Source organism: Athene noctua, chromosome 1 (genome assembly GCF_965140245.1).
Source record: "Athene noctua chromosome 1, bAthNoc1.hap1.1, whole genome shotgun sequence".
Taxonomy (NCBI): Eukaryota; Metazoa; Chordata; class Aves; order Strigiformes; family Strigidae; genus Athene; species Athene noctua.
Genome location: NC_134037.1, coordinates 116,734,652 through 116,752,126, shown reverse-complemented (window position 1 = coordinate 116,752,126; position 17,475 = coordinate 116,734,652). Strand labels below are relative to the sequence as shown.

Sequence of the window (17,475 nt, the reverse complement as noted above, 5' to 3'; positions counted from 1 at the left end):
ATGTAGAGCCCAGAGGCACCAGACACCACTTGTGAAGCCTAACGTTGCAGCTTCTCTGCCTTAAATCTTCTTCCTGGCTTCTTATTACAGTATGAAAAAGCCCTCCTCAGAGTCTATGTTGAGTGTTGCTCCAACCTGACATGGTGCACCAATCCTCAGGGTTGCGATCAGATTCTCCTTAAGGATGGACTTGGCTATGGGGCAGCCTGTTCCAAGTGCTCCTGGATATCCTGCTTCAACTGCAACTTCCCAGAGGTGAGGCTGAGCTGAGTCATGGATAATACTGTCTGGGTTTGGCACACACCATTCTGCTTTGGTGTGGTTGACTGACTCTCTCTTTCAGGCCCATTATCCTGCCAGCTGCAGCCATATGTCTCAGTGGGTGGACGATGATGGGTACTACGAGGGAATGACAAGTGAAGCCCAGAGCAAACATCTGGCTAAACTCATTTCGAAGCACTGCCCAAGCTGCCAGGCTCAAATAGAGAAAAATGAGGGGTGCCTGCAGTGAGTATCCTTTTTTGTTTGCTACTGGAGAAGGCAAAGACACAGTTAGGTCCGTTGTGCTTTTTTTTTTTTTTTGGCTGTGGAGTGAAAAATGCAGCAGGTTTGTTTTATAGTTTCAGAATAAGTAGTGATTGCTTTTAATTCCTAGATAAAGCAAAATGTTCCCCAGCATTCAGAGTTAAATCCATTGATAGCTCTGTAGTAGAACCAAAACTCATTTGACAGTACCTTTTTATAACACACATTTGTCTGCTCTCAGAATCCCCTGTAAACATATAAAAATACAGGTTAGGGGAGTGGATAGCTCAGCACCATTTTTTCTTGGATGCCCACCTAACTTTAAGCAATTTTCTTTTAACTGCCCCTTTTGAATTGTCTTGGATCTCTGGCAGTTTTTACATGATTGGGAAGTTATTTTCAGCTTTGAAGCCAGGGCTTAAGACTTGCCATTTATTTCTTTCTTGCACTGGCACAGTCCTTAAGTGCCCAGCTGTGATTTGTCCCCACATGTTGTGTGTGGCCCTAGGGCTGTGCAGTGCCTTTCTGCACTGTGGAGTGCTGCATTACTGAGGGAAGAGGTGAGGTGCTCATGCAGATCTTGCTCAAAACTGTGGAATGCTTAGTTTACCCTTTGATTACTTGGTAAGTTGGTACTATGAGACCATACTTCCAGTTTACCCAGCTCATTTTTGGAGACACAATGTGAGGTTTTAAGCATCATCTGCTTCCATCAAAGGCTTTAAAAAAAAAACCCAAAACATGCATGAAGTTGCATAGTACCGAGTGAATGGGAGTGACTGGGTCATACACTTCAGCCCTGTCATCTAGGGGAGCACTGGGAGGAACTGTCTGCAAGTGGCTGTTAAGTCTGAGTGATTCCCATTGTTCTTCTCCTGTCATGCAGTATGACATGTGCAAAGTGTAATCATGGCTTCTGTTGGCGTTGCCTCAAACCCTGGAGGCCAACTCACAAGGATTATTACAACTGCTCTGCTATGGTGAGTAGTTTGCTATATCCCAGTGGTTCATGCTTGTGTTCAGGTGCACCTAGCTCTCTGAAGAGTCTGAGGATCTCCACTTGTGCGCTTTACTCTGGACTTTGTACGCTTGCCAGTAATATTGATCATATTGTCAAAGTCTGCATGTGTGGTAGCCATTTCCAGACTAACCTTTGTACTTGAGGTAAATTGCTATCGATTACTTCTGCCTTTCAGGTGAGTAAAGCAGCTTGGCAGGAGAAGCGTTTCCAGGATTACAATGAGAGATGCACCTTTCATCACCGTGCAAGGGTAAGGCCTCCTCTTTCCTTTTCAGATGCTGACTATGTTGTCTTAGCCCCAGTGAGCAGGACGGTTCCTGTTGTGTCTCAGTGTATTTCATCTGAAGTTGAGAACTAGGCTTTGGATCCAGGTGGGGATGCCTGGTCATTTCACCCTTGCTCTGATGCGAGGGGTAGTTCTTGGCCTGCTTTCTTCTACCAAGTCTGTTGTGGAAACTGAGCACCTAACTTGTGTTATGTGCTCAGACTGATGCAGTACTTGGAAGCAATGGCAACTGAAGGATGAACTTTGTCTAGAGCTGAGATACTGTAAAAGGTTGAGGTGATGGCACAGTAAAGATGTCATAGTTGGATGCAGTAAATGCTCTGCTGCCTGCATCTTCTGGGATGGCACTTCAGGATGCTTGACAATTACCTATAGGGAAGGTGTGATTTTTTTAAATTTTTTTTTTAATCTTGTGGAGCTTGACATCGATTTTTTTTTTTTTTTTTCCCCCCTCCTTTGATTATTGCAGGAATTTGCCATGAGTCTGAGGAACAGGGTTTCTTCCATCAGTGAGATGCCAAAAATGAGGACTTTGACCTTTGTTCTTGATGCCTGCAAAGTGCTAGAGCAGGCACGGAAGGTAAGGCTGGATAACAGACTTGCTGAGGTTTAGGCCTAATTCGGTTGGTGTGTTTTATGCCTCTCTTAAAGTGAGGAGATGCTAACCTTGCTCTGCTCCAAACAAGGCAAGACAGAAAAAGCTTGAGGAGAAGAGTAGCATCAGAACTGAAGAAGAGCTCATGTCTGCCTTTCCCCGCTCTCACTCTGAGGTGGGCTCTGTCTGCAGTGTTCATCACAGTCAGGTTGTAGGATTTGGAGCTTAGATCTAAGTTGACACCATGGAATCTAGGTGTCAGCACAAGGATCTATATTTAGTGTTTTCATATACTGCGTTTGGTCCATTCCAATTTGAAATGCCCCAGTGATGTTGCTTACCTTTTGAAAGCTCTCCTTGATGCTGTGTTATAATCAGGAAGTCCTTCTAGATGCTCATGTTATGATTTTCCTTTCTTAACTTCATTTCATGAGCCGTAGGTGTTTTGGGAGCACGGAGTTACCCACTGCCTTGCCACATTATGAAGGATTTGCAGTGCAGCCACGGGATGTGTGCAATAAGCCTGTGACAGTGTAGGCCTGCAATGTCTTCTATCCCCTGAAACACAGGAAAGAGACGGGAATTGCCTTTGCAGTATTGGCTTTGCAACATATACCTTGTTTGCGCAGGCAGATTTGATTTTGAGAGAGATGCGGAGCAAGGGTGTATGTTCCTGTCTTGTCTCTTCAGTATGGTAACCCCTGTGTTTGCCAGGATACGTATTACTGTTGCTTGCTGCTGCTGGCTTTTCTGACCCTTTTCTTTAACTGGAAACAGTGGTCTTGTTTCCTGCTGAGTGCCTGGATGGCTTTAAGGGTCATTTATTCATAACAGGAGTTTGTCGGTTGTTGAAGTGTCTTTGTCGTGGGCTCTTGGTGCTGTATAGCACCATGCCTCCTTCCCTTTGGGCTCAGTTCTCTCGGTTCAGGGCCACTTGAGTCTAGGGCTGCTCAGCAACATGTAGATTCTGTGTGCTGGTTCTTTTGACACTCTGCCTCCTGGTCAGTCATGCTTGTTATGCATTTACAGTCTGTGTTCTTGTGATGGTTCACAGATAGGAACAATCAGTTGCTTCAGACTTCGGGACAAAATAATTACACGTTCATTTCCAATCCTATGAGTAGCTCTAGGTAGCCTGGCACTGCTGTCACTTGGCATAATGGTTCACTGGGCTGTTGCCCCAGACTAGAAGCACTGCCAGGCTTCTCTCAGCCACTGATACATAATAAAATCTGGAAGGATTTGATGCTATTCTCTTTTGCCCACTCTGAAGCTGAAGGAGTGATCTGTACTGCTGCAGGTGCTGGCCTACTCTTGTGTGTACAGCTACTATAACCAGGACGCTGAGAGCATGAATGTTGTGGAACAGCAGACTGAGAGCCTAGAGCTGCACACTAATGCTTTGCAGATCCTTCTGGGTAAGTCCCGCAGCCTCTCAAAGTAGAGACCAGCATTCCCAGCTGTCTGGTTCAAAGGGTGGCAGCTCTGGTTCAAAGGAGGCAATAGCATACACAGTGGCACCCAGCTGGTCTCTCTGACTTTTCCCAGCCCATTTTTGCCTTCCTGATGTCATTTCTGGGAAGTCCACTGAAGCAGTTTGGCTGCCAGTGGAGATTGATGCAGCAAGGAACGACATGTTCCCTTCTGAAAGAGAAGTGTATGTGCACAGGAGACCTAAGTAGCTGTGACTACTTCATAATCGGAGCCAAGGGATTGCTTCATAATTAGAGCCAAGGGACTTGGTCTGTGCTTAAGAGTGTGGGAAGCAGTGTGACTTTGTTGACTTTAAATTGCAGAGGAAACCCTGCTGCAGTATCAGGACCTGGCCTCTTCTCTTCAGCTCCTGAAAGCAGAGCATTTCAGTGCTGGTTTGGAGTTGGTACATCAGATCAAGGAACGTCTCTTTGCAATTCTCTGGTATTCCACACAGGTGAAGTCCACATGCTCTTTAGTTGACTATCTTGCTCTGCTCTAGTTTGATCTTGGGCGAACCTAGAAGGGGGCTTGATCAGCTGAGGGGATAGACTCTGTGCTGTGTGTACGTAGGGAAGGGGTTTGCAGTGCAAAATATACCCAAAATCGCATATTGTCTCTCTCTTCTGGCTGTTCTTCTGTGCTAGCAGGATTTCCATGTTGGGCTACAGACTTCAGCAGATCCTGGTCAGAGAAAGGTGAAACTCTCCAATGTGCCTACTTCAGCCCCTGCCTTTATAGGGTGAGTTTTCTTAGCAGGGTAACAAGGAAGGGTGCGTGAGTGCAGACAAAAAGCAGGTGACCAGAGTTTTCTGCTCTGCTTTCTGATGTACAGAAGAGTTAATAACAAATGCTAGTTACTTGCATTCTGTGTTGCGGTCTGAGGCAAATGTGAGACAGAGGTGTAGGGAAACCAGCAAAACCTCCACTTGGTCAAGAAAATGCCATCACTGGCTTACCTGGTTATATAAGTTGGTCTCCCTGGACTCTCTTGAGTTTCTGTAGAGTGTCACACTCTTTCTTCAAAGTTGTACCTGAGGTCTAGGAGGTGTCTAGGTGAGAGAAGCAAGAATAAGAACATACATGGGGGGAGATGAGAGGGCCTGACATTTATTTAAAGAAGGGAATGGAGAAGGGGTGACACAGCTGTAAAATAATGTGTTGAGAGCTGAAATGGTTGGTTTCTCTGCCTAGAGTAGTGAGCTGGCAGATATTAAGTATGGAAGGTGATAAGTTTGAAACAGGGTCTGTTCCTTAATGACACACTGTTTAAGCCAAGAAACTACTATCCCAGTGTGACCAATCCCCCCTGACAGCTGCTGTATTTCCAGGAGCTGAACAGGGTGCTGAGTGTTGCAAGAAAGAATGACGACTGAGTCAAGAGACACTGTTTCAGAGCAGGGTTTTTGCTCTTGGGATGAGGCTGAGACACGAGAGCTGGTGGCAGACTGCAGCTTGTTGGCCCAGTCACAGGTGTCTCTCTGACACAGCCCTGTGCTGCATGCATGGATAAGGCCATTTAATCGCCTTCTCCGAGGTGCATCTGCATGGCTGCTGTGTCCCTGAGGCATGGCTTTGGATGGGGATGCTGAGGTGGTGGTAGCAGGGAAGACGAGGGTGGTGTGAGGCTGAGTTGTGGTTGCACAGCCAGGGCTCTGCTCTGATGCTCTCCTCCTCAATAGGCCAAAACGTACCATCTCGTGTGACTCCCCCAACACAGACGAAGGTGGCAAAGAGGTTGAAGATGAGGAGTATGAACCGCACTGGCAGGAAGACTATGATGATGACGATGATCTTGATGAAGACAACTTTCTGTTTGATGATGAGTCAGATAACCTTGACTGTGATTCCTACTTTGATGATGATGATGCCTATGACTAGAAGTGGGCTGTCACCCAGCCTGGCAGCCTGGACCTCTGCCTCAAAGACAGTGAGGAGCTCTCAGGCAGAATGAAGAGATGTTTCCTCTGGGAGCTACTTGCTCAGTGACTCTCCTTTAATATGCAGAAACATCGCTCTGGACAGATGGGCTGTGTTACTGTGGCCACCTCTCAGAAAGACATCTCGCCTTTCTTCCTTGTCTCTATTTCTGCCCATAGGTATCTAACTGAATTGGAAAGTCACAGTCCAGCTGTAAAGTGAGGACAGCTTGCCTCCTGTTAAAGGACTGTTTGGTGTCCTTGGGCACGCTTTACCCAAGGGCTGGGCACAGGTGAGCATGGTGCATGTCCTAACATGGCACTGTCTAATCCAGCCAGTGTCTAGAAATACTGTAAAGTGATGTGTTTACACTCAAGTCAAAGCCTCCCATCTGGAGCTGGTGGGATTCTCTCCAGAGCCACAGATGGATGTGGTTCAGTGCATTCCTCTCGTTGAAAGGGGCAGCTTTTTTGCTGTTTGTTGTAGTTGTCTTCTCTGCTATGAAGCAGGATGGGCTGCTATGACTGGCACAAGTTTGCAGGACTGTTTTTAAGTGTATAAATGTATGTGCACACACACATATATGAGATAGATATAGAGATATATATGTGCAGAAGTTGTTCAGATAATACTTTATCTTTGCAAAAAAGGAAACCCTGAGGAACAAGGGTTGAAAAAAGTTCTGTTTTAAAAAAAAAAAAGTTTTCTTCAAGCACAAGCCTCCTGGTTGTCTGTGGGGAACATGAGTGTGAAGGGAGAGCAGGACATGCTCAAGTGAGGAGGATGTGACCTGAATGTGCTCATCCCAGGAGTCATTTGTGAAATATGTGTGGGTTTGGGATCCTCACCCAGGCCACACAATCATCCCTGCAAAGTGGCTTTTCCTTCCTGAGCAGTTCAGAGAACAGTAAGAGGTATGGGAAAGAGGGCAGGGGAGCAGCCCAGAGTGATGGGGCTGGTGTTTCTGGGAACAGGTGCAAGACCTGTATGTTGATGAAGATGGTAACATCTGGTGCCCTGCAGAAGGCAGATGTGGGACTGCTGTGAGGTGATTGGGAGGTTTGTGGGATTGTTTTGGAGATACGGCACTCGGGCCTTAGGTATCATCTGGGAGGGATGTGGGGTGGTTAGGGGTATGCTGGGCAGGGGACAACTGCCAGGGGCAGACCAGGGCAAGAGGACTGATTTTTTTCCACTACCCCCCCACCCCCTTGCTCCCAGTCCTGCACAGTCCCAGAATCTGGCATGGTGGAAGTCCCAACCCTGCTCCCGCTATGTGGCAAAGGGGTTCCCTGCCCCACAACCAGAAGCAGACACCTCTCTGGGCCCTCTCCTCAGGGCCACTATGGGTAGAGATGTGGTGGGAAGGCCTAGACATCCTCATCTTTCCCAGTGTGACCAGTCCTTGCAGGAACAGTCTCAATTCCCCAGGTTGTTGCAGGACAGAGCAGAACATCCTGAATGCCCGTGTCCCTTGTGTGGAGACTCATCCAGTGCCTCCTGGATGCCTGCTTAAAAAGAAGGATTGTGCAGCCCTGCTTTCATGGATGATATTTCTACTGAAAATCAAGATCAAGCCTTGATCTTCTGCTCTGCAGGAGGTTTCTGAGCTCACCTTTGGACACCTGTGTTACAGTTCGACAGGTGTACTGCCCCGGTCAAACTCCTCACCTAATACTGTCCCTGAAGCAGGTCATGCCAGGCACTTTGGGGCTTACCCCCAACACACATCTCACTGGGTAAGTGGAAAAAATGATCAGTTGTATTTCACTGGCAACTGGACCATGGTCTTGAGTTGCATAAGGGCCTCCCATTTATTCTACACCTCTGATGTCTCCTTGCAGCACCAGACTAGAGTCATGTTCAACAGCATCTTCTTTCCCTGCTGATTCCTTCAAGCCTATTTGCTTGGCTGTGGTTTCACTGCATAAGAAGTAGGGACAGTGGGAATCTCATTCATCCATTCATGCACATCACTAATTGGATGGATGATGAGGCACTTGGATACTTATTAATCACACATAAATTTTCTGGGCTATGTGAAGTGACCTCTCCACCTAGGTAAATCTGGTTGATTTTGTTGGCAGATATGATTATGTAGTGTGATTACCAAGTTCCCTTCTATTTCCTACCTACTATCCCTTCAACCTCCGTTACTTCTGATTTACAATGGGTACATCCATTTCCCTGGATCATGACAACCCGTAAATGTAACTTATTTAGTCAAATAATTTTGCGCTTGCAAAGATATGTACAATATCTACAGTTGTGCTACCTGACCTCCCTGTGTTCCTTCCACGTTCCTTCCACCTCCTTCCATGTTTCTTTCTTCCCTACAATTTTCCTTTCACCCAGCTCCCCTTCTTCATCTGGTGTGGGTCTGTAGCCTTGAGGGCTCACCCAGGAGACCACTGCAGGTCTATACCCATCTATGGGGGGACTGGAAGCATACATATGTGTATATGTATTTCCCACTAACAGTTCTTCATCCTGATCAGCCAATGAGAGAAACGGGGTGAGGCTATTGGTGCTACTTGTTTTTGTGTGAATAGTGTTTCCGTATTATTTATACTCCTGTTTTATACTTGTCTGTGTGCCTACATGGAGTACATGCTTAGCCTTACTACTGGTTGGACTGGGGGGGTGTGGAGCTGCAGCAGCATTGTCTCTCTTCGGTTATCAGATGTGGCTTCACCTAAGAGACAGAAAGTAGAAGCAAGGGCAGACTACTTGTGAGGTTTATAAAGACATTGCCCACACACGTAAGAAGGGAGTTATGAAAGTCAAAGCTCACTTTTCACTGGTAAGGCTTCCCAGGTCCCCAAGCCTCATAGCAGAGTCTGTGGGAGTGAAGCAGTACCCACAGTAGTGGAAGATAAAATTAGGGACCACTCAAGTCCATTAGACGTTGCATTAAGTCGATGGAACCAGATGGGATGCATCCCAGAGTACTGAAAGGGCTGGCAGATGCCATGAGGCTGCTCTTCATCATACTTAAAAAGTTGTGGCGATTGGGGGATGCTCCCAATGACTGGAAAAAGGCAGACAGCATTGTCAAGGACAATCCAGGAAACAAGAGGCCAGTCAGCCTCACCTCAGTCCTTGGGAAAGATACAGAACTGCATATTGGCTGATGACACCATAAAGCTGATAGTTGGTCAAGAAGGTATTGAGAATTAATTTAGAAAGTTGTGCGTTGCTCCAGGGGGAAGGGAAGAGAAAGTTCTATAAATTTGGGACCCAAAAGCACTAGTGGTGGGTCCAGAAGCAGTTTGTGGTGAGACCCTAGTCTCAGAATGGAAGATTTCTGTTTCAAATGTCATCTTTGAGACCTAATGACTGGAGGAAGGAAGAATTTTTGCATTGGACTAGGTTGCCCAGTCAGGGCCATGGAATTGCCAACTTTGAAAAAGACAAAATTAGTAACAACTGGAGTGAATGTTACAGGGGCATTCACCACAAGAAGCTCCTTAAATCCTTACCATTAAGAGTAAGTGTCTATCCTACAAGGAAGTTTCTAGCATGGAGTAGACAGGAATTCAAGTTAAGATCTACCAGTATTGTCAAGCTGAGAGGGAATTGCTCACCTATTAGTGGGTATTGCTCTGCAGATCAGGAAGCCAGGATCAGAACTCATAATAAACAGTGTGTTCTACTGGCTGAAAAACTCAAAAGGATTGGTAAGATTCTAACAAGGCACTCCCAAGAGATCACCAAAATGATCCTTCAGGGATCCCTGCACAGAGGACTGTGTTACATAATCCCAGGCACCAAAGCATCCAGCATCAAGTCCAATCACGTGCTGGTGGGGCTGGGGGATGCCTGCCCATCAGACGGTGCTGGGATACTGCAAGCCTCGGGGGTCACACTCCCAAGGATACATAGCCACATGCAAAGCAGAGTGCCCTGGCCTGAGGTAGCAGCAGGATTTAGGGACCCTCCCACAAAACACTATGCCCAGCACTGGTGTACCAGCGGGGCACTTAGGCTGTTGAAAATGCCAGCTCCCTCAGCAAGGAAGTTAGGGTTAGGGTCAAGCAGTTAAAAATACATTCCTAACCAAACGGGTTAGGGATTAGGGTTACAGTTTGGGTTAGGATTAGTGTAAGGGTTAGGTTGCAATTAGGGTTAGAGTTAAGGTTAGTGTTGTGGTTAAGGTACTGTTAGCATTAGGGTTTGGATGTAAGAGTTGGGGGCCTTAGGTTTAGGGTTATGGCCATTAGGATTAGCATTAAGGTTAGAGGTTAGAGTGAAGTTGTGGGGGTGGATGAAGAAGAATACAGGAGAACTCAACAGATGAACTTGTGGCTCCAAGACTGGTGTTACCATCGGGGCTGTGGATTTTTCGATCATGGGTTAGTATACAGGGCACCTGACCTTTTGGCATTAGATGGGATGCACCTGTCCCAGACGGGAAGAGCATCTTGGGGCAGGAGTTAGTTGGGCTCACTGACAGAGCTTTAAACTAGATTTGAAGGGGGAAGGGGCAAAACATCGGCCCATCTGAAGTGCATGTGTACCCATGCACACAGCATGGGTAACAGACAGGAGGAGCTTGAAGCCGTGATGAAACAGGAAAATTATGATGTAGTTGCTGTTACAGAAACATGGTGGGATGTCTGCCATGACTGGAGCGTGCCAACTACAAGCTCTTTAGGAGGGACAGACAAGGAAGGAGAGGTTGTGGGGTGGCACTGTGTGTCAGGGACTGTTATGATTGCTTTGAGTACAAGTATAGTGAAGACAGTGTGGAGTGTCTTTGCGTTAGAATCAGGGGGAAGGCCAACAGGGCAGATGTTGTAGTAGGAGTCTACTACAGGCCACCCACCCACCCAGGACAAAGAGGTGGATGAAATATTCTATAGGCATTTAGGAGAAATCTCACAATCACGTGCCCTTGTTCTTGCGGGAGACTAACTTCCCAGACATCTGCTGGAATTACAACATGGCAGAACGAGACCAGTCCCGGAGATTCCTGGAATGTGTGGGAGACAACTTCCTGCTGCAGCTGGTGAGAGAACTGACCAGAGAAGGTGCCCTGCTGGATCTCCTCTTTGTGAACAGAGAAGGGCTGGTGGATGATGTGGTGGTTGGAGGCCGACCACGGCACAGTGATCATGAAATGATAGAATTCTCTATTCTTAGAGAGGCCAGGAGAGGGGGCAGCAGAACTGCCATCCTGGACTTCCAAAGGGCTGACTTTGTCTTGTTTAGGCACTTGCTTGACAGGATCCCTTGGGAGATGGTCCTGAAGGGTATAGGGGCCCAGGAAGGCTGGGTGCTCTTTAAGAAGGAAGTGTTAATGGCTCAGGAGCAGGCGGTCCCCAGGTGCTCTAAGAGAAGCCGGTGCCAGAGAAGACCACCCTGGCTGAACAGGGAGCTTTGGCTGCAACTTAGGGAGAAAAGGAATGTTTACAGCTTTTCGAAGAAGGGGCTAGCCACACACAGTGATTACAAATAGGCTGTGAGGCTATGCAGGGTGGAAATCAGGTCTAAAGACCAGCTGGAAATTAATCTGGCTTTAGCAATCAAGGACAACAAGAAATGTTTCTGTAAGTATGTCAGCAACAAAAGAAAGACTAGGGAGAGACTCCATCCCCTGCTAGATGCGGGAGGAAACATGGTAAGTGATGAGGAGAAGGCTGAGGTGCTTAATGCCTTCTGTGCCTCAGTCTTTAATAGCAAGACCAGTTGAGGGAATCCAGCCTCCTCAGCCAGAAGAGAGAGACTGGGAGAATGACCCCCCCGCATTCCAGGAGAGAGTCAGTGACCTGCTGCATCACACAGACACACACAAGTCTATGGGACCAGATGGGATACACCCGAGGGTGCTGAAGGAGCTGGCTGGGGTGCTTGCCTAGCTGCTTTCCATCATTTACCAGCAGTCCTGGCTGATGAAGGAGGTCCCAACTGATTGGCCAATGTGATGCCCATATATAAGAAGGGTCAGAAGGATGATCCGGGAAATTACAGGCCTGTCAGGTGCCCAGGAAGCTGATGGAGCAGCTCATCCTGAGTACCATCATACAACACATGCAGGTCAACCAGATGCTCAGGCCCAGTCCGCATGGGTTTATGAAAGGCAGGTCCTGCTTGACAAACCTGATCTCCTTCTATGACAGGGCAACCTGCTTATTGGATGAGGGAAAGGCTGTGGGTGTTGTCTACCTTGACTTTAGCAAGGCTTTTGACACCGTTTCCCACAGCATTCTCCTGGCGAAACTGGCCGCTCGTGGCTTGGGTGGGCACACGCTTTGCTGGGTAAAAAACTGTCTGGATGGCCGGGCCCAAAGAGTTGTGGTGAACGGAGTTAAATCCAGTTGGCGGCCGGTCACGAGTGGTGTCCCCCAGGGCTGGGTTTTGGGGCCACTCCTGTTTAACATCTTTATTGATGATCTAGACGAGGGGATTGAGTGCACCCTCAGTCAGTTTGCAGATGACCCCAAGTTGGGTGAGAGTGTTGATCTGCTCGAGGGTAGGGAGGCTCTGCAGAGAGACCTGGACAGGCTGGAGCCATGGGCTGAGGCCAACTGGAGGAGTTTCCATAAGGCCAAATGCCGGGGGCTGCCCTTGGGCCACAACAACCCCCAGCAGCGCTACAGGCTTGGGGAGGAGTGGCTGGAGAGCTGACAGTCAGAGAGGGACCTGGGGGGGGTGATTGACAGCCGGCTGAACAGGAGCCAGCAGTGTGCCCAGGTGGCCAAGAAGGCCAATGGCATCCTGGCTTTTGTCAGCACTAGCGTGGCCAGCAGGGACAGGGAAGGGATCTGACCCCTGTACTCGGCACTGGTGAGGCCGCACCTTGATTCCTGTGTTCAGTTTTGGGTCCCTCACCCAAAAAAGGACATTGAATGACTCGAGCGTGTCCAGAGAAGGGCAATGGAGCTGGTGCAGGGTCTGGAGCACAGGTCATACAGGGAGTGGCTGAGGGAACTGGGGGTGTTTAGTCTGGAGAAGAGGAGGCTGAGGGGAGACCTCATCGCCCTCTACAGCTACCTGAAAGGAGGTTGCAGAGAGCTGGGGATGAGTCTCTTTAACCAAGTAACAAGTGATAGGACAAGAGGGAACGGCCTCATGTTGTGCCAGGGAAGGTTTAGACTAGATATTAGGAAGCATTTATTTCCAGAAGGGGTTGTTGGTCGTTGGAACGGGCTGCCCAGGGAGGTGGTGGAGTCCCCATCCCTGGAGGTTGGGTTGACACAGCGCTGAGGGATATGTTGGAGTTGGGAAATGTCAGTGTGAGGTTAATGGTTGGACTGGATGATCTTTTGATCTTGGATGATCTTCAAGGTCTTTTCTGACCTAGATGATTCTGTGGTTCTGTAAAGTTAAGTGGTAAGACTTAGTGTTATGGTTTGTGTTGGGGTTATCCATCACCCTCACCCAGATCCTAACCCTAGCTAGAGCCCAGGTCCAAACCAGACACCTGTCAGCAGAGCCTCACACTGAAAGGGGCCAGTACTGATAGCTTTTGTGAGCCCTCACCTTCCCTTTGTAGTCCCTTCATGTATGGTTTAGTTTAGGGGTCCTGAGGGTTAGCAAATATGCTTAGGGTTATGGCAAGAATTTAAGGTTTTGGGTTTGTGTTATCCTTCACCGTCGCCTGGACACTAACACTAGACAGAGCTAGCTCCAAACCAGACACTTGCAACCTAGGTTTAGGGTTAGGTGGTAGGTTTAGTGTTGTGGTTTGAACTCAGCTGGTAGTCAATTGCCACGTTGCCAATTGTTTGCTTCCCTGCCCCCCTCCCTAGTGAAATAGGGGAGGGACAAAAGAAGAAATTTCTACGTTGAATTTAAAAAAAAAAAAAAAAAGTAATAGTAACAAAAATAACGGTAACAATAGTAAGTCCAAAATGGGTAAAATGCAGCAGTGGCTCACTGAGTGGCGACCAGTATGGAGGCCATCCCTAGCAGCAATCTAACTGCACCAGAAAATTCCACTACACTAACCCAGAAACAAAAACAACAAAAAAAAAAAACAGGGTGGCACATGTCCACCTATATACTGAGCATGATTGCACATGGTATGGAACACTCCAGTGATTGATCTAGCCCTGGTCTTCTAGCTGTGCTCCCTCTCAGCCCAAGGAAAGTTAACTCTATCCTGGCTGAAGCCAGGACAGTTAAGATTAGGTTTACAGTTATTTTGGTTAAATTTAGGATTAAACTAAGGTTTAGGGTTAGGTTTAAGGTGAAGGTTTAGTAGTAAGGGTTAGGGTTATAATTTCTTTTAGGGTTTAGGGGTGTTAGAGTTACCTTTAGGGTTGGGGTTATTAGCATTAAAGGTTAGGGCTAGGGTAACTGTTAACAGGGTTAGGTGGTAGGATTAGGTTTGCAGTCATTTTGGTTAAATTTACGGTTAGGATTAGGTTTAAGGCAAAAGGTTAGGGTTATGGCTATTATGGTTGGTGTGAGGGTTAAGGTTAGGGTTAGGATTAGTTCTAATGTTAGGGTTATAGTTTCAGTTAGAATTAGGGGTTAGGTGTTAGGATTAGGTTTAAATGTTTGTCTTAGGGATATGACTACAGTCATTAGGGTTAATGTTACCATTATGGTTAGTCTTAGGGATAGGGTTGGAGTTTCAGTTGTTAGGGTTTAGGGGTTATAGTCATTAAGGTAAGGATTAGGGTCTTTTTTTGGTTAGAGTTTTTGTTAGTGGTAAGCTTAGATTTACTGTTAGTTTGTTGGGGTTTTTTGTGTTTTTTTTTGGTGGGGTATAGTCCAAGTGTGATTGTTGAGTCGTATGTGAGGTGAAGGTAGAAGAACAATCCTACTATTGAGAGTAGGGCAAGGACTGTGGCTGTTGTGGTCATTTTATGTTTAGTAAGTTCTTTGATGATAAGTCATTTAGGCAGGAAGCCTGTTGGAGGAAGTTCTGCTAGGAACAGTAAGGAGGAATATTAAGGTTATATTTAGTATGTGGGGGTCATTGATAGTTTTAGAACTTTGGTTGTGTTGAGGGTGAGAAATATTGTGGCAGTTATTAGGAAATATAAGTAGAAAGTTAGTAGGGGGAATTTGGGACAATAGGTAATAATTACGGCCATTCAGTCTAAATGGGAGTTGGAGGAGAAGGCTAAGATTTTGAATTTGGTTTAGTCCTATTCAGCCTCCTAGGACTGCTAAGGAAATGTCTATGATGGTTAATAATATTGGGTTGAGTGACTTAGGAAGAGAATGGTGATGGGGGGGCAGAATTTAATTACTGTTGATAGTAACAGAGCAGCAATTAGGGATGAGCCTTTGAAGTACTTCTGGGAATTGGAAATGGAATGGCACTAGTACTAATTTGTTTGCAGTTGCTATTGTCAGTAGGAGGCATGATGTTGGGTGGCTTAGTTGGGTAATGGCTCATTGGCCTGTGGCTCAAGCATTGGTTATGCTTGAACAAAGGACTGATGCTGAGGTGGCCACTTGTACTAGGAGGTATTTGATTGCGGCTTCAAGGGCTTGTGGGAGACGGGATTTTGAGATGAGGGGAATGATATTGAGGGTGTTAATTTTGAACCCTGTCCAGGCTATGATTCAGTGGTTGCTTGAAATTGTAATGGTTGTTACTGGGAGTAAGGTTAGGGAAAAGATAAATTTTGCATGTGGGTTCAGTAGTAGGTGAAGGGGTTAAACCATCATTTTTATATATAGCTTTTTAGTTGACCCTACTAGAAAATAATATAGTGGAAGTATGGAGAGTTTTGAGCTCTTATGTCTAGGTTCAATCTTTTCTAATCTTAGGAAAGGAGAGGGCTGGTATAGCTCTATGTTCACCTTACCATAGTGATCCTTTATATTCAGGCACATTTCCTTAAGGAGTGAGCCTGCGTAGCAGGTTGGTATGCTGGCGTGTCAAAGGCTAATGGCAGGAATAGGAAGTTTCTTCAGAGGTGTAGGAGCTGCTTGTAGCACAGTCATGGACAGGAAGTGCAAATACATTAAGAAGCCTGGGGAAAGGAGCAGGACTTTTGTAGCCAAGGTCATGAGTAAGCGTGGTGGAAAAAGAGGGGAGCTAGGGAGAGGAGTTGAGAGTAATTGAACCTCTGGGTAAAGGGCTTAAGCCTTTTGCATTTGCTGAGTGCTGCCACCCCAGCAGGCCTTTTCTAGGACGGGATGGTATGGGTGTTCTCTTGGTAGTTCAGTTGAGTTTGTTACTTAGAGGGAGGCATGCTTGTACTATTTGCCTCACTTTTCCTGTCATTTTGTACTGGGGAAAGTTCATCATAGATAGAAAATGACCTAGATTGCTCCAGTCTGAACCCAACTCCCATAGGACTGTTAATCATTGACCAAATGACCCCTTAATAGCAGCTGCACCTTTAGGACCATTGAGGTCATAAACTTCCTTGACTGTAGGGGCTCTTGGAGGAGATTGCGCTCAGTAATCTCATCTCTGAGTAACTTGGTCCATTGGTGACCTCTATTGTGGCTGGTCTAGGATTTTGAGGGGTTGCTCTTGGTTAAGAGGTGTGGTCTTATTGTTGGAGGATTTGTTTTCCTCCAAAGTCGCCCCAACCAAAAAAATGGAGGCCAGCATTTTGGGATGGGGCAGGGGATAGTGACGAGGGTGAGCTTGACTTTGTGTCAAGCAGTGGCTGCTGATTTTTAGGTTCCAAGGGGTCTGCTCATCTTATTCTGCTTTTTCTCATCTTACTCCTGTGTGTGCAGGGGAACATCAAGTTTACGACCCGTAAAAGATGGTCAGGGTGCACGGTCAGAGCCCGCCACTGCGCATGCGCCACCGCCGGGCTGCAGGACCAGCCGTGTGGTCGCAGGGCGGCAGCGGCGAGCGGGCCGCGGAGCCACCGCGCATGCGCCTGCCGGGGCCGCCATACCGCCTTGCGGCCGCCTGGTGGCCGTGGCGCCGGCTTTCTTTGGCCTCCTCGCTGCAGGCCGCCATTTCAGTCGGTGGGCTGCGAGCGGGGGGAGGGCGGAGGGGGGGTGTGTGAGCGTGCAGGCGCTCTCGAGGCCGCTCCGCTTGCCGGAGCAGGGCCGCAGCGGGATGCGTGCAGATCACACGAGACGGGCGCCAGGACCACCCCTCGCGCACGCCGGTAGTACAGCCGCCCCCAGCCGAGGCCGCAAAAACCACCGCCCCGGGCCCACAGCTCCCGGCCTGCGGCGGGAGCAGCCTTCCCACCCCTTCCCGGCCTGGCGGGGACACTGTGCCCCCTCCCAGGGCTCCCGCCCCGGGCCACCCCTGCCACAGCAGCCGCCCCCTTAGTGAGAGGGGCTTCTGCCCTCGGCCTCCCTGCCCGCACCTCCCCGTCCAGCCCCAGCCCACAGCTGGAGCCCAGCAGGCACAGGGGACCTCCAGCGCATCACCTCTGGGATCCCTCCCTGCCCCTCGCCCGGTGCAAAGGAAGCACGGAAGACAGCCAGGAGGCGGCAAGCGTTTGTTCAGTCACACATAAAGCAAGGCCCAGCAGCGACTCTGCTCTGAACTTTGGGATGGACACCCAAGGCTCCCCCTGCCCATGGGACACCCTGGCAGTTGTCCCTGGAGCCGTGCTCATCGGTTGGTCAGTTGGCTCCTGGGCACAGGTGGAAGCCACCAAAAAGGAGGAGCAGGGTGCAGGCCACGAGAAAAGCGGCAGCCAGCTGGACAGCGGGGCTGTAGCAAGAAAGCATGAGGCAAGGAAAAAAAGGACAAGAGAAAGG

The 17,475-nt window shown here is 48.1% G+C and overlaps 1 protein-coding gene and 1 pseudogene across 1 annotated transcript in view; one reads left to right on the top strand and one right to left on the bottom strand.

The window, feature by feature from the left end:
* LOC141956762 (cullin-9-like) overlaps positions 1-6,472 on the top strand; it is a 33,236-nt gene extending 26,764 nt beyond the window's left edge. The window contains exons 32-40 of the mRNA XM_074897606.1: positions 91-255; positions 344-507; positions 1,412-1,505; positions 1,722-1,796; positions 2,302-2,412; positions 3,728-3,845; positions 4,224-4,357; positions 4,551-4,642; positions 5,583-6,472. Coding sequence (XP_074753707.1) covers positions 91-255; positions 344-507; positions 1,412-1,505; positions 1,722-1,796; positions 2,302-2,412; positions 3,728-3,845; positions 4,224-4,357; positions 4,551-4,642; positions 5,583-5,781 — 1,152 coding nt within the window. The 3' untranslated portion in view covers positions 5,782-6,472. The remainder of the gene's footprint in view (positions 1-90; positions 256-343; positions 508-1,411; positions 1,506-1,721; positions 1,797-2,301; positions 2,413-3,727; positions 3,846-4,223; positions 4,358-4,550; positions 4,643-5,582) is intronic.
* Positions 6,473-14,389: 7,917 nt separating this feature from the next.
* LOC141957856 (NADH-ubiquinone oxidoreductase chain 2-like) lies at positions 14,390-15,429 on the bottom strand (annotated as a pseudogene).
* Positions 15,430-17,475: the final 2,046 nt, after the last annotated feature.